Source organism: Myripristis murdjan, chromosome 6 (assembly GCF_902150065.1).
Source record: "Myripristis murdjan chromosome 6, fMyrMur1.1, whole genome shotgun sequence".
NCBI classification, from domain to species: domain Eukaryota; kingdom Metazoa; phylum Chordata; class Actinopteri; order Holocentriformes; family Holocentridae; genus Myripristis; species Myripristis murdjan.
The window spans coordinates 27000934-27016632 of NC_043985.1; the positions used below are offsets into that span (position 1 = coordinate 27000934).

The 15699-nt window shown below is 40.3% G+C and overlaps 1 protein-coding gene across 1 annotated transcript; it reads left to right on the plus strand.

Moving 5' to 3' along the window:
• Window positions 1-3956: 3956 nt before the first annotated feature.
• On the plus strand, window positions 3957-15416 carry LOC115360090 (uncharacterized). The gene is made up of 4 exons (XM_030052721.1): window positions 3957-4051; window positions 9260-13925; window positions 14318-14380; window positions 14780-15416. The coding sequence occupies exons 2-4, from the start codon at window positions 9311-9313 to the stop codon at window positions 14914-14916; spliced, it is 4815 nt and encodes a 1604-aa protein (XP_029908581.1). The 5' UTR covers window positions 3957-4051; window positions 9260-9310; the 3' UTR covers window positions 14917-15416.
• Window positions 15417-15699: the final 283 nt, after the last annotated feature.

Below are 15699 nucleotides of genomic sequence, written 5' to 3' on the forward strand. Positions count from 1 at the left end.
GTAGTTTTCAAATGGCTGTGTAAATAGTATATAGTGCATTTTCAGGAAGTGTCACCAAGATCTGACTTTTTTGCATTGGAAAACACTTACAGAGTAAACTGTCATAATGAAAACATGACAAAGCCGTTTGACTAAACAATGTCAGTGTCAGGACTTTTCATCTTGATGACACTGACACTTTCACTGACATGAATACTTGTTTTTGAGGAACGAACTATCCATTTTGAGTAAGTGACACGCATTTGCAGGTTATCAACTATGTTTTGCAGTTTGTACTAATTGTTTTGAGAAATGCATTAACTGTTGTGCAAATGTAAATAGTGATGTGAGAAATGCACCAAAGCAACTGAAAAAAACTGTAACAAGACATTCAAGAAATGGTAAGAGGGCTGCTGGAAAATGTCATCTCCAGGCCACATTTTAGACAGACTTACAGTAGTCTCTCTTCTATCTCATTATGAGTAGCAGCTAAGGTGTTTATGCGGCGCTGCAAAGTTTTACATTTATTTCAACAACATACCTACCTTCAAGTGAAGCACGAGCTTCCTCGTTTTTAGTTTTTTTTTTTCCTCTTAGTTTCTCCAGATTCAAAATGCCTCTTAGAAGCCATCTCTCTCCTCACCTGCAGCAGTGTCGGTTACTTTCAATCATTGCAACGAGGCGTGCGGTGGGGTGTCAGATTACAGGTCTCTTTTTTCTCTCCTCCTGGCTTGGGCTGACTTGGTGTTCTAGCCTCGTGGCCATCGCGTGTCATGCACACAGGCAAAATGAGGCCCCCGATGGATTGTGAGACCCTACGCAGCTGCATGTTCTGCGTGTAGGGAGGGGCAGCCCTGCATTGGATTCACACGTTTTTCACGATCTTTTGCATAACACTTCTCACATGTGCCATTGATATGGCCTTGACTCCATTGACTTCACTATGGTAGTCAAAAGCAAAATATTTGCCCATAGCTGAAAGAAATGACCTGCCTCACTGTGAAAACACTAGTGTACCTCACTGATTCTTGGGAATTTGGAGAAATCATGTCCCACTAAGAAAAATGCTATTTCTGTTGGAAATTTACAATATTTTAAAGAATAAAAAGAATCAAGGGCATAATCAGGGGGTCCTTTGCACATTTGTAAGATTCTTTTATAGGTTTATTTTTAATTTGTATTAATTTAATGATTATATGTTGGCCCATGGCCTACAACACCAGTTGTCCTCGGATAGGAGATAATCATTTCAACTTGATTAAAACAACAAAAAGTAATAATTTCATTGAATAATATATTTACCACATGAAAGAGTACATCATAATATGTATTAAAAACTACGAACGATGAGTTTTGAACAATATTTACTATTATTTTGTGCTTGCTCAAAATGTGTCCCACATATTTGTCACCACCATCAGATATTTATTTAAAAAATAATAATAAAAAAACTACAAGGTCAATTACATTCCTGAGGAGCCCTTTCCCAACCTTCAGCTCTACTGCATGCTTCAAGACCACTCAGTCTCGTCTAAGTTTGCTATTTTCTCTTAAATCTCTTCATATTTTTGGACACTGCCACTGTCACAACCATAACATGTCAACACCGTCACTTTTGTATAAAAAATATTAGATTAGATTATGGTGTTACAATTGGCCTTATAGTTCAATGTTTCTTGCATTATCCAATGTATTACATAGTTCAGGACAGCTTGACTGCCAAGCAGAGGATAGACACAGCAGGAGCCAGATGTACTTTCTCTATCGTGTTATTTAGGTCTGTTGCATTAGATACACGCCCAGTCAACATTCACACACAGCATAGCACATTCCAGAAACAAGGCATGGACAGTGGTTGGCCTGTCCATGTCCGGGTAACTGGCCAATTATTCTCGGTTGCATCTAAAAGTCCAACCTATGTATGTGGCAGGCCCAGCCCAAGAACATAAATGTGTATCATTTCCTGATATCGGGGCTCATTCTGACTGAGATCCTGCGAGAGCTCTGTCACTTTGAGACCAACGCTGCCTTGCTTTATATGTGACCATAATAAATATTGCATCAGAAAATTGAAGACTGACTCCGGTCTGTTCTTGGGCTTTCAACAAAAGAATCGGGAGCTAACAATAGCATAAATGTATACTTTTTAAGAAGAGGTCTGATGTAGGTAGCAACAGGAGGGAAACAAGATGGCTAATGTGAACAACTCATGCTTATCATGTGAAAGAGAAGGTTTTTGTCACCATGGTCAGACGTCACCACTGTCAGGTTTTCTGTCTGACGGTGATGACTGAAGTCTGAAAAATGCTTATAATAGTGTTCAGGATTGTTATTTTTTGTACCAAATAGTTAAATAAAGTTGTTAAGCAAGAAGCCATTGACTTGAGTGATATAAATTTTGGAATTGTATGTTATAATGAGGCCACTGTCACCACCGTCAGATTAGTGTCACCACCGTCAGAGGCAGTTATTTGTTTTAAATGAATATGCTTACAATATGTTTCTTTGGTGCTGTTGAATTATTAAAGTATTAGTCCCTTTTAATACAAAAATATGATTTTCAAATAAAAAAAAAAAAAAACATTACGGTGATGGTGTTGACAAAAACAAAGTAGCCTAATAACTGGAAAAACGCCTATTTTATGAAAAAAATGCAAAATGAGGAGGTTGCACCGGTACATTGGTGAACAGCCAAGACCTTGGCCTATAATGATATACCTTCAGATTTTGTAATTTAACTCACTTTTTTTTTTCAAAATTAAAACCTGTTTTATCCAAATTCCCAAGAATCAGTGACCTGCATCCAGGGGCGTGGTAGTGGGGGGAAAAGTGGGATTGATTACCCAGGGCCACGATGGGGGAGGGAGCCCTTGAAAGGCCTGAAATAAAAAGGTTGGCTATACAAGGGCCCAATAAGATTTCTTTTCATGGGGCCCAAGATCCCTGGTGGCACCCCTGCCTGCATCACTACTCTTTCCGCAACACTTCTCACATGTGCCATTTATTTGGCCCTGACTCCACTGACTTCACTATGGTAGTCAAAAGCAAAATACTTGCTCACAGCTGAAAGAAATGACCTGCCTCACTGTGAAAACACTAGTGTACCTGCATCACTACCCTTTCTGCAAATCAATCAATCAGTATGCACCTACAAAAAAGGGGCCTATAAATTGTATTCTGTATTTTTTTTCAACTTTGAGTTTTTCTGTGTAATACTGCATGTGAATTACAGTTTTTCAGTTTTTGCCATCAATACAGTAAAATTTCACTACAAAGTCTTTCTGAGTTTGGATGCAATTCTTTACTGTAAGTTCACATTTGAAGTAGCACATCTGTAGCACATCTTGTAGCACATCTGTGTGCTACACTTCTGTGTAGCACACAGGAGAACCTTGTGCAAACTTATAGCTGTATTTTGTATTGTGTTGTAAGGTGTGTTACAGTACAGTAGAGCTGATTGAAAGAATCTACTCATTTGGGGATAAGTTGAGTTGTCTGAGGGAAATATTGGCTTTTGCTACTTGCTTTAGAATATGTAACTATGTAAACTGTCCAAAAAAAAAAAAAAAAAAAAAAAAGACTGCAATACACACAAGAAAAAGCAAGGTTGAACCTGCTCAGAATGAAAAGGGTATGTTGCATTTTGGGGTTGAGTATGAAGTGAGTGAGTGGCTGGATTAACTTGCTTGACTGCAAGATGTATTGGCCGGTGACAAAACACACAGTTAAAAAAGTGGCAATGAATGGGGTAGAAGGCTCCCAGAATTCCTTGCAACTGCCCTGGTTCATGCCTGTTTTTAATTGTGTTCATTGTGTCGAGACTTGCCCCCCAGATTCCATGGGGTGGCGGGGGGGGGTGGGGGCGGTGGTGGGGGAATTCTACCTCCGTGACGTCACGCCGGTGGAAATCCGAGCCGTCAGTTGGTTGGCCGGAAGCAACGGGAGGAAGTGGCCGAGCTGTCCATCCAAAATACACGCACACACTAAGAAAATCACTAGAGGATATCTTTTCTCGAGAAAGCAGGTGACTCCCAGGACATGGATGTGGTTAAAGCCGTCCTCAGGAAAACGTGTAAGTACTTTTTTTTGTCGTTAAAGTCGACATCTTACTGCGTTAACTAACGGACTCTGGTCTGGTCGGAGTTTGCTAACGTGGTGGATTGAAATAACGGAACATGGTGGATTAGCACAGATGTGAATGTGAGGGCGTTACAGTTTCAGCTTTCACTGATGTACGATTAAAAAAAAAGCCAGCCAGAAGAGATTTGGTTTAAGTTGGAGAACTGTTAGCGTCATGGCTGAGGAGGAAAAAAAAGCAGCGTAAACGTAGCGGTTCACGTTCAGCATGACCGTCGCTCTGATCCTGACCTGGACCCGGACTCTTTCCCACAAATTAACTTTATCTGAAATAAGCGTCTCTAAACCTCTGCTTGGTCACCTCGTCGTAAAGACTGCAGCGACTGTATGCAAATGCTTGGATTTCCTTGCACCCAAAGTGACAGGACAGGCGCTGCATCACACTTTGAAACTCGCTGTCTCTCATTGCAAGATTAAAAGAATCCCGAAAAAAAAAAAAAAAAAAAAATCTGGACTAAATAAATAAATAAATAAAAAATGCGACTCCCAAAACTGCAACAATAAAAACTATATAATGTCAAAAACAAATGGATAAAAGTTAAAAAAAAAAAAAAGAAAAAGAAAAAGAAATCAAATGGAATAAGAAGGATAAAAATATCTCTCCATTTTGATTTCAGTCCAGAGATAAGAATAACAAATAGATTCTGGTTTTGTGTTTCACTGTAGAAGGGCAGTATACATTTATTATTGCTTGCATCTTATCTTATGTTATCTTACAATCTGTTAACCCCAGACAAGTATAATATAGTAAGATCTGTTGTGCCCTGAGGATACTTGGACCACAGTCAAATTTAAATTTAGGTGACAGTGGTAGGTGAGGTTGCTTTCAGGAGCAACCCCACTAAGTGAAACAAATCTCTGATAACGGGTCACTGCATCCCGTTATCTGTGCCAAATGCTGTGCAAAAAAACACAAAAGGCTATGCCTTGCTTTCCAACCTCAGGGAGCCAGTCTCCACATCGTATCAGCATGTAGCCTACATGTGGACGCTGCTTCTCCATGGAGACTTGTTGAACTCAAAAGAAATAAGCACAGAAAGACAACCGCGTCTCATTGTTTATTGAATTTCCAAGACATGCATTGTGTCTAAATATGTGCATTTATCCTTCAAAATATTACAACAATAAATACGTAAATAAGAAACTGAGCATTGATATGAATCTCAATTAAAATGAATTGAATGTGTCACGAGTCAAGGCATGTGGGGGGTTACAGGGAGAATTTGTAGCAGCCAGACCCTCCAACAAGTTTCATGGCCCGTCACCAGTTTGGATGTACATGCCAGTCACACATGCAGGTGATAAGGGTTCACCCCTTTGAAGAGAAAGATTGTGTCCCTGGGCTGATAACATAACAATGGGGAGTCCTTCACACCTTCAGCCTGAGCTCTGCAACAGTAGTCACTGCATCCTGTGCTGCAGCTTGTCATTTGAATAGAATAGAATGCCTTTATTGTCACTATACACATGTACAATGAGATTAAGAGATTGCCGTCAGTGTGTGAATGGGTGAACGCTGTGAAGGGAATTTCTCTGTAGCTGTAAGTCACATTAGGCCCCTTTGATAATGAAGTAAATGTTGGTTCAGTTAATAAAAATCAGAATTTTCTCCACCACTAGGCCTATAAGGTTTTTTTTTTTCCACAGTTCCACACATTCCGGATCTCACTCTGTATTGGTCTGGGCAGGCAGGTCGATAATTAAATACCCACGGGGATCTTTGATGGCGTCTTCATAACTTTCTAAGGAAAAGACCTTTTGTGAGGGGAACATCGATTGAGCCAATATCTTGATCTGTGATTTGTCGTGTTTTTTTTTTTTTAAACAACACCAGATAGTTGCTGCTCAGACTAATGGTGCGACTGTGTTTACCCCGCTGAAATACATTCTGAGGTGATGTGTGAATATTTTAACCACTTCAGGATGGTCAGAGGCCTCGAAGATCACATCGTCCAACATAATCAAATGTTTCTGGTTGGGAGGAAACAGGTCAACAAGCAATAATTACAGATGTATTTGCTCCCGATAAGCCCTGTGGGATTTTTTTTTTTTTATCCCGTAGTAGTGGTTTTGGAATAACAACAGGAATTGAATGTGTCACGAGTCAAGGCATGTGGGGGGTTACAGGGAGAATTTGTAGCAGCCAGACCCTCCAACAAGTTTCATGGCCCGTCACCAGTTTGGATGTACATGCCAGTCACACATGCAGGTGATAAGGGTTCACCTCTTTGAAGAGAAAGAGGGTGTCCCTGGGCTGATAACATAACAATGGGGAGTCCTTCACACCTTCAGCCTGAGCTATGCAACAGTAGTCACTGCATCCCGTGCGGCAGCTTGTCATTTGCTGTCAGTGTGTGAATGGGTGAACGCTGTGAAGGGAATTTCTCTGTAGCTGTAGGTCACATTAGGCCCCTTTGATAATGAAGTAAATGTTGGTTCAGTTAATAAAATCAGAATTTTCTCCACCACTAGGCCTATTAGTTTTTTTTTTTTTTTTTTTTTTTTCCACAGTGCCTAACAGAAAAAACTTCAATCTCTTCTGTGTTTTGGTATCATTTATGTGCACGCTGCTGCAGCCTCAGGCCCTCCTCCACACACACACACACGCACGCACACACACAGAAGCAGTGCATTATGCATCAGCCCGTCACTTCAGCAAGCTCTCAGCAGTATCAGCAGTTTTACAATTATTGAAGCACTTTCTGGTTTAAAAAAAAAAAAAAAAAGCTATGTTGTTTTACAAATTGATTAGTATTCATTCCCTATATTTTGAATGTCTTCTCATTGAATTGTAGGAATTGTACTCATCCACCATATGATTAGACTCTGTGCGTTGACAAAATGTGCCACATCAATGTCTTATCCAGTTTTATGTATGTACACGACGGGCCACCAGGGAGGGAATATTCCGGATCTCACTCTGTATTGTTTTTTTTTGTTTGTTTTTTTTATCCCGTAGTAGTAGTTTTGGAATAACAACAGGAACAAAGTTTTGGCTGGTTTGGGAAAGTCTGTCTCAAAATGAGAGAGGGCTCTATTCAGACGTATGCCTCGATATTGGCCTCATGTCCTCAGACAATCTCACGACCCTGAGACCCTTAAAGGTCAACCCACATTTTTTTGAAGAGGACTCTTGAGAGGTGGGAAGGGGTGGAAAGGGCTACGTAAGACACAAACTGCGTGACTAAGTCTCTGGCATGCACGTGTGTGAGAGAGAGAGGGGGGATGGGAAAGCATTAGTATTAATTTATGTATTTCCCTGCCCCTTGCTGTGCAGAACAAAAGAACAATAGATGAATCAAATTTTGACAGAAAGTGGTCCCTCTCTCAGTTGCATCACAAAAAACAATTCCTTGTTTTACTAGATGGAGACTACTGGAGGGGCCAAGAGATAAGAGATGTGGAATGAGCAGACAGTTCTCGATATAAAAAATTCTTAGTGCAGTAAACTCTGACCTTGTCATACCTCACCAGAGCGAGTCCTTGAAGGCTCTCTTACTGTATGAGGCTTGTGTGATTAAAAGTTACAATATTTGGGAAAAGAACTTGTGGGGGCTATTTTAACATAAAAAGAGTACACCTTAACAATGTATAATCTAAATAATCAAGACTGCTATTTAACAGGTATTAACCTGTGTAGGGGCGTTTTCCAGGTCGTTGGCTGTTAGCGCTCTCTCCTGTCGTGACAGTTGTTAGGGTCACCTGACTGGAGGAGTGAATGGTGGTCCTTAGGGTCACAAAGGGTCAGTAGTGACTGTCTCAACTTCTTGGGAGGGGATGACAGTACAGTATTGTAGGTTGTGGTTCACCATCTCTCTTTAACCTATAACGCTGTCCTGTCATCCTGTCCCAGGAAGTTGCACCATTCACTCTTGACCAACATGGTTTATTTTTTCCTCTCAGAGACTATTGTGCTGTTTGTGGGAGTTTTTAGAGAATGGTTCAATGTAAAAACATGCCTCAGATTTTGTAGTAACATTATGTTTGAATCTTGTAAAGGTGGAGTTACAGGGGTGATAGATAGATAAATAGGTATACTTTATTGATCCCAAACTGGGAAATTCAGTGATATCAATATTAACAGATATTGACCATTTAGACCTAAAAAGTTTTTTCTTAAGGCGAAATGGTCACGTCTTCAAGTTTTTGGCCACTGATGTCTAGCACATGTTCTTTTTACCTATTTATCTAATCTATTTTCCTATATTAAAATCTTTATCTTTCACTCTTAAAAATGACCTGGCTTATTTGTTGTTCTGCTGTCAGTCGCTCATTTTTCACAAAAACAGAAACTTCTGACAGCAATAGCAAAAAGAAAAAAGAAAACTAGTCTTTCGAAAACCTCTTTCCTCAGAGTAAAGTGTCATGGAAATTATAATGAACTTCTGATTGACTGCTCTAGAGCTGCAACTAACGATTATTTTCATTATTGATTAATCTGCTGATTATTTGCTAACTTTCCACAAACAGACCTAGGTACTGAACAAGCCTAGTCATAAATTCCAAACAAGCAGCTGACCACTTCTGGATGAGATCATGAGTTAGAGGGTCAGACCCATCGTAAATACCACTAGCCTAACTTTGAGGTCGGACAAAGGCTAACGCAACACATGATTTTTATGGTAATTCCTTCACACTTGTTTACTTGCTTATTTGTGGTGTTGCTCTCTGTGAACACATTTCTAAGATAATTGTGAAAATGAGCAGGGTTCAAGTCAACCCTCAGAATGAAGGAGATGTTAGGAGACTGTGCTGGCCTTCACAAAGGATGTTTATTGATGCCTAGCTGAGGAGAAGAGTAAGAGTAATATGAGTGTGAATGTGAGTGTTAAAGGAGAATCCTTATCTAAGTATGTTAGAGGTCAACAGCTCTGTGTTCATGAAAGGCATCATTCTGCCCAGTCTTGTCTCCCTGTGTCTGGCTTGACTCAGGCTTATGGCCTTGGCAAAATGGAGACAGTACGTCTTATTAAAGCAGGTCAAAAGGACCTAAATGTGACCTACAGCTACATGGAAAATTCCTTCACAATAACAAGACTCCACTCTTTAAGTTTCTTTACTCACAAGTTTCATTCACTGTAGCAGAGTAATTATTATTTTTTGTATTTTTATTTTATTTGTATTTTTTGCTAATTTCTTCCAGGAAGGATCTCTTTTCCACATGACTTAAGGGAGGACAGGAAGTTGAAGAAAAATGCATTCCTCTGCATGGATGAATGGACAGTACTACTCCCAAGTTGGACAACCCTCACAAACCTTGCAAGTTACTAGTCAACAACTCCCTAACAGAGATGGGAATCTGAGTGCTGGGAGTAACTGGGATAACTCATCTCAGTATATGCCCATGAGACCAGATGTCCCACAGACGCAAAATGTTCATATGACCTCTTGCAATGGACAGATGTCACACGGGTCATATCCAGCTGCTCCTCAGCAGGCAGTCTCTTCCCATCAGATGCCCACTAGAGGGAGGTATAATCCCCTTCTAATGGATTTACTATTTAAAAATGTATGCATGCAGTCCTCAACTGCTACTACACAAAGTGGATCTACGTCCATGGCAGGGAGGTTGAACTATGTACCTCGAGTTGCCACTCAGCAATTTTTTCATCAGGACTCTCCTCCTGACTCATCAAACTGGATTCCACCAAATACCAGCACGATGCAAAGAAATGCCACTTATCCTATGCACAGCACACCATCAATTTGGAATCAGCAAGTTCCAATGAATGGGAAGTCAGCAGTTAAACAAGATGCTCGCTTTGAGGCCGGTGGTCTGCAGCATGATGGTGTCCAGAAAAGCTTTTGTCAGAATGCAAACGGGCAATCAGTTCAACCTCTCAGAACTTACACCACAACAGCTCCCTCACCTCAGCATGTACAGATGCCTTGCACTCCAGTTTCAGTGTCTGTCATCACCCACAGCAAACATGATGCTCATAACAAGAATCACAGCAGTGGGTACAGACTAAACAGCAATCAACATGGATTCTCAACGCTTGCTGCCCTGCCAAGCCAGATGTCCAATCTGAAGTCTCAACACCCTGGGAACAACAACCATTGCATACAACCAAATGTGCCAAGTAGATGTTTTTTGAACAAGTCTGACATGTGTCAGAAAACTGAAAACTACAGACGAGAAGCCACCCCCTCTGGTAACTCTGTGTCAAATCCACATTCCTCCCAGAATAAAACCGGCCTTTCTTTTAGTACAAAAACAAATGGATGTCCTATAAATTCTGCTGCAGGTACAGGACAGCCTATGCACAACAGGCAGATGTTTCCAGGAAATACAGGTGATGCATGTAAGCCTTACAATGCAGGCTCAGACTGTGGTCCTTCACCTAATAATAATACTACAGTCCACCCTGGGAAGATTTTGCAGTTCAGCCATAGGCACCAGGTCACAGAGTCTAGTCAAACTGAACAGCCCGTTGCATTACATCCCAGCAAAAGTCATAACTCAAACACCTCCCAATCTGTAATGGGCCCCTTTGGACAAGCTGTACCTGAACCCACACAGCACAATGCAAATGCTCAACCCAAGGACGGCTCTGCACCAAAGGACCTCTACGTCCCAGTAACTGATGATGTAAGTGGGAATGGATTTAAGGCACAGAATGTTGTTTTTGTTGGAGATAAATCGTATAACACAGGCCTAAAGGGAGCTCTGCAAGGATCTTTGCCAAGCAGTCTGTCACAACTGCATCAGTTTTATAAGAGAATTACTTCACAACAGAAAAATAAGACCAAGTCATGTGCAGCCACTAATGGTGGACTACATGAAATGGCAATCTCATCAGTCAAGCCAAATGAGTGCAGCAGTCATACAACTCCTTTTCTTGCAAGCCAGAAAGCTGTTGCTGTTGTTCAACCATTGTCACAGAAACAGAAGCAAGCCTCCTCTAAAACAATCAGTCATCCTCGCAAACCAACCCCAACAGATGAAATAGTTTGTAATGCTGAGAATCCCCTTTCCTCAACAGCATATTCTAAACACAGTACATCTGTATCTGATTCTTTTAAAGATGATTGTAGGGTTCACCCTGAAATTGCTAAGGAAACAAGAGCTGGTGCGTGTTTGAATATGGATTCAGTGCAGCCTGAAGATTTGTCCCAGAATCATTTAAATGCAGATAACGCAGAATCTAAACTACCAAATACAATACAAAGTGAACAGTGTGCCACACTGACTGCTCACCAGTCACAGACCTCTGAAGTGCCTGTTAATCAACTTAGTGAAATGAACAAATGTCAGAGTCCAGAAGATCCAAATGTCAATTTTTTTGACTTGCCCTCAGTTCCCATAGTCTCATGGACAATTGACGGGTTAACCAAGTTGATTGAGGCCAGTAAAGTTGAGATGCCCTCTGACCAGGTTAATCATAGAGAGAAACTAAAAAAAATGTTCATGCAAAACTTGAAAGACGAATATCTGCTCAAAGGCAGGTACACACTTTTTCTGGGCAGTGTGAAAAACTACTTACACAAACATCTGACACCAGAATCCATTGTACTGTCTGAATTGAAATCACTTTGTTCACGCCAACAAAAAAACATCTGTGTCCTTCCACATGACTATGTTCCTCCCACAATGCCATACACGTCATCATGGCTGAATATCAATGATCAGTTAGATGACATTGATAAAGAGTTTGGGTTCCCTCAGTCTTTGACATGTCCTCAACGCCAACTGGAGAGTGACAGCCAGGCAAAACCAATTGGGACAGTGAATGGTATTCCTGCACAAATTGGGAGTGAGGAGAAAAATGAAGCCTTGCTTCAAACAGAGCTTCAGACAGTTGAATCGGATAATGTACAACAACTGCCAGTTGTTGTAGAGACCTTTACACAAGCCCCGTTTTCCAGCACAGAAATTCCAGATTCTAGTGACCCGTTTTACAAATTTGACATTCAGATTTTGCCTCAAGATGAAGCCAGGATTGTCCATGAGCTACTGCAAGGGGAAATCTTAAAAAACAATAAGACCGACAGTCAGCAAAAGAAATCCATGAATGACTCTGCTCAGGATGAATTATCTGAAGTGAAAGATGTCAAATCAAGTGAGGTGACACTAGAGAATAGGGCAGAGCTCTCCTTAGAACAGTGTTGCTGCATCACAAAGTGGATAGAATTGATTTCAGGGTCAAACACAGTGAGTAAATGCCAGTGCAACCAAGACTCAAGTTCTAAAGATGTTACCAAGAAAAGCATTGCTGAAGCTGAAGTGGAAATACAGAAGGAGGACTTTTGTGTAACCCCATCACATAGCAAATTTGACCTAAAGAATGAGGAAAATGATGTAAAAATCTCAGATATTCAGAGCTTGATATTTAGCTGGTCTAAGCAATGTGATGAAATCATCAACCTAACTGAAGAGGATAATATACCTCACTCATATAGCAACATAGAACCAAAGGACATTTCTGTAATAAGTGTAGGCAGTAGTCAGTCAAGTAGTTCAGTCATTAGCTACACACAAAATGAAAATCTCTCTTGCAGTGAAAATGATATCATCCTCTTATTGTCAGATAGTGAAGAGGACAGTGGATGGGCTCAGCTGAACTCTACAGATAGTAGTCAGTCAAGGACTTCAGTCATTAATGAAAAACAAACTGGAAATCTCTCGAGCAGCGAAATTGAAATTGCTATCCAGATGTCAGACCTCAAAGAGGACTGTGGGCAAGCTCAGCTAAAACCTACAGGTAGTACTGAGTCAGGCAGTTCACTCATTAGTGGAGAGGAAATAAAGAATCCCTCCAGCAGTGAAAGTGAAATTATCCAGACATCAGACCTTCAGGATGATTCTGGACAAGATTGGCTCAAATGCACAGACCGAGCAGAGACACCGCTGAATACTGAACACAAACAAAAGCATATTAGTTTTAGGGATGAGTCTTGTGGGTCAAAGCAGCTGTCACCTGATAAAATGGTTGAAGTTAATTCTTCCTTGGAAAAAGAGAATCTCCACAGGCCTACCTTTAAAAAATCAGTCAGTGGCAGTGGTAAACATGAAAGTCATGGAAAAAAGCGCAAGAGACTGAAAGATCCTGATAGAATTGTTCCAGTGCTAAAAAAAAAAAGGAAATATGAAGACCACGAGGATCTTGATAAACAGCCAGCTCTTGAAGGCATCTCCAAACGTAGAAAGTTTTTTGCTGACCACAATAACATGGAACCCACTGCCACAAATGTCAGGGTTGTAAAACTGGCCCTGTTTGGCTCATCATCTCTGCAAAAGCGTTTTTTGGAATGTCGCAAGGACCATACGGCATCTTCAGACAATTTGTCACATCAACCAACAAGGCCTCCTGAAATTCTCACTATCAATGTCATTTCGCCAAAAAGCTCCCCAGATACTGCCCCTGTGCCAAAATATTCAGTCAAGCAAGCAATTCATGAAGAATGGAGGAAGACTTTTCTACCAACAAAAATCAAACACAGACGCAGGTTTCTTGCACAGGAGCATGGCTTTGCTCGTTTATCGAAAGTAGAAAAGGCTGGCAAGACCAACACAGAGGAGCTCTTAGTTTGCTGTGAAAGGTCATCGACAGGAACTTGGACAGTCAAACGGTCTCTGAGTCTTAGTAGGAGCAGATCTACTTCAGATGATCTCAGAGCAGAAAAGTCAAAAGATGTGGTTACAGCCAAACGGCCTGCCAAGCATAGGAGAAGTGCACCTGAAGTGGGGAACGGTGAAGTCGTGCCTCCTCATGAGAAGAATGTCTTGAGATTCAGTGTGCTGCCCAATACCTTCAACCTCCGAGATGGATCTGATTGTAGAGATGAAACCACAGATTCCACAACACGTAAGTCATATAATATCATATAATTGTTTAATATATAACAGTATAATGTCTAACCTATTGGTCAATGACCATGACAAATGGAAATGAGGGAATGTGTTAATTTTAATCATTGGCAGGCCAACAGATCAACTTATTTTCATATCCACCTAAAAATAAAAGACAATCTAATGGGTGGTGTGGGAGACCACATTTATCCAAATCCCAGACTTTGACTTGCAGCAATTTAAGAAGTAGCTCTGTAAGTTTCAGTATATTTCAGGGTCCCAGACAGTGCCCCTCTATCCTGGAGTTGTTTCAGGTACATGGTTCAAGCTGTTTTAAGCAAGGTACCTGTAGTTTTAACATGTTTGCCTCAGGAACTCATGGCCAAATAAATTCATTTTTTTGCCCAGATACGCCTGACTCTGTTGAAGCAATGGACAAAGGTGGAAAACTAACTCTGAAGATACCAAAAGGTAACACACAGAACTCTCTAATAGGCACAGCACTTTTAGAAGCTGCATTAATTCAGATATTAGCATAAACAAATCATGTATGGATCCTCCAGATTAACACTTGAAATGTATGTGTCATACATGCATTTAAAAGGCATAGCATGCACCGCTCTACTGATACTCAGATGTTTTAGGATTGCAAGACAGTAACACCTGATTTTTTTTCCCTTTCATCTATCGAAAACTAGGACAGCTTATTGTTAAAGTGCTCAAAATCATCTGAAAGGTTGTGTTGATTCTGTTGCTTATTTTGTTAGAGTGTGTATGTACATATGTGCATATATTTTTTTTCTATTTCTGTAATCATGGTAGAGGTCATAGTCGTGTTCTTTTCTAATTACTATGAATGAACAACACTAGGTACATGGGCCCCACATCCTGAGAAGAAATATTCTCCTTTGCGTCAGTCGAGGATTAAAATCCCCAAGACCTTCAGCCTTTTCCGGGAGTTTCAGAAGAAATATAAAGAGAAGACACAGCCATCTGCGGAAAAATAAAATAAATAAAATGACTGACAGTGTTTTTTTTTTTTTTTTTTTTTTTTGTGAATCAAATTGAAGTTGGAAGCTCTTCTTATTTCCCATGGAAATGGTAATATTATTAGACTGTTGCTTAATTTGTTGCCAACACTATTTTGTCCTCATCATATCACTTAAGATATACCTGCTTTATGTCTATGTACTGTGTATGACTCTGAGTATATCTAATGTGGTAGTTTATTTACATTTGCTTTGATGCATCTATTAATGAGGCCATTTTGGGCCTGTCATTTTGGTACAGGGTGGGTAATGTTAATATTTTTTCTTTGTTCAAATAACCAGAAGGGAACGCAGATGAGAATGAAACTGACAACAGTGTGTGCATTATACATGTTGGTTGCAAGTACTGGGAAAATCATACTATCTTTTTTTTATATATTTTTCTATGTTTTGAATAAAAATTGTTTACATACAACAAGAAAGGTGCATTAAATGCTCTTCGCTTTTTTATATTCACAAGACTCCTGCTTAAAATGTGTGTGAAGTTTGACATTTGTAGTAAACCTGTCAAAAGGCTTTACCTGTCCAAAGATGAGGATATTGCCGTGAGCTTTTTTACTGTTTCAACTCTAAAATGATATGCCGTCCTCAATGAAGGGTCAATGAAGTGTACACCAACCAAGGCTGGATTATAGTAACAGAGGTGAAACCCTCTAGACTAAATATACTTCATAATACAGAGTGGAAATTTCATTTGCACAGACAGATGAGCCCAATTAATATCACAGCACCTATCAAAAC

What these genes read in the sequence shown, in the direction of transcription:
- LOC115360090 (XM_030052721.1), top strand. Translation starts at nt 9,311, where the DNA reads ATGCATTCCTCTGCATGGATGAATGGACAGTACTACTCCCAAGTTGGA. An exon ending in AACCACAGATTCCACAACAC is followed by an intron (nt 13,926 to 14,317) that starts GTAAGTCATATA and finishes TTTTTTGCCCAG; the next exon opens with ATACGCCTGACTCTGTTGAA. An exon ending in AACTCTGAAGATACCAAAAG is followed by an intron (nt 14,381 to 14,779) that starts GTAACACACAGA and finishes GAACAACACTAG; the next exon opens with GTACATGGGCCCCACATCCT.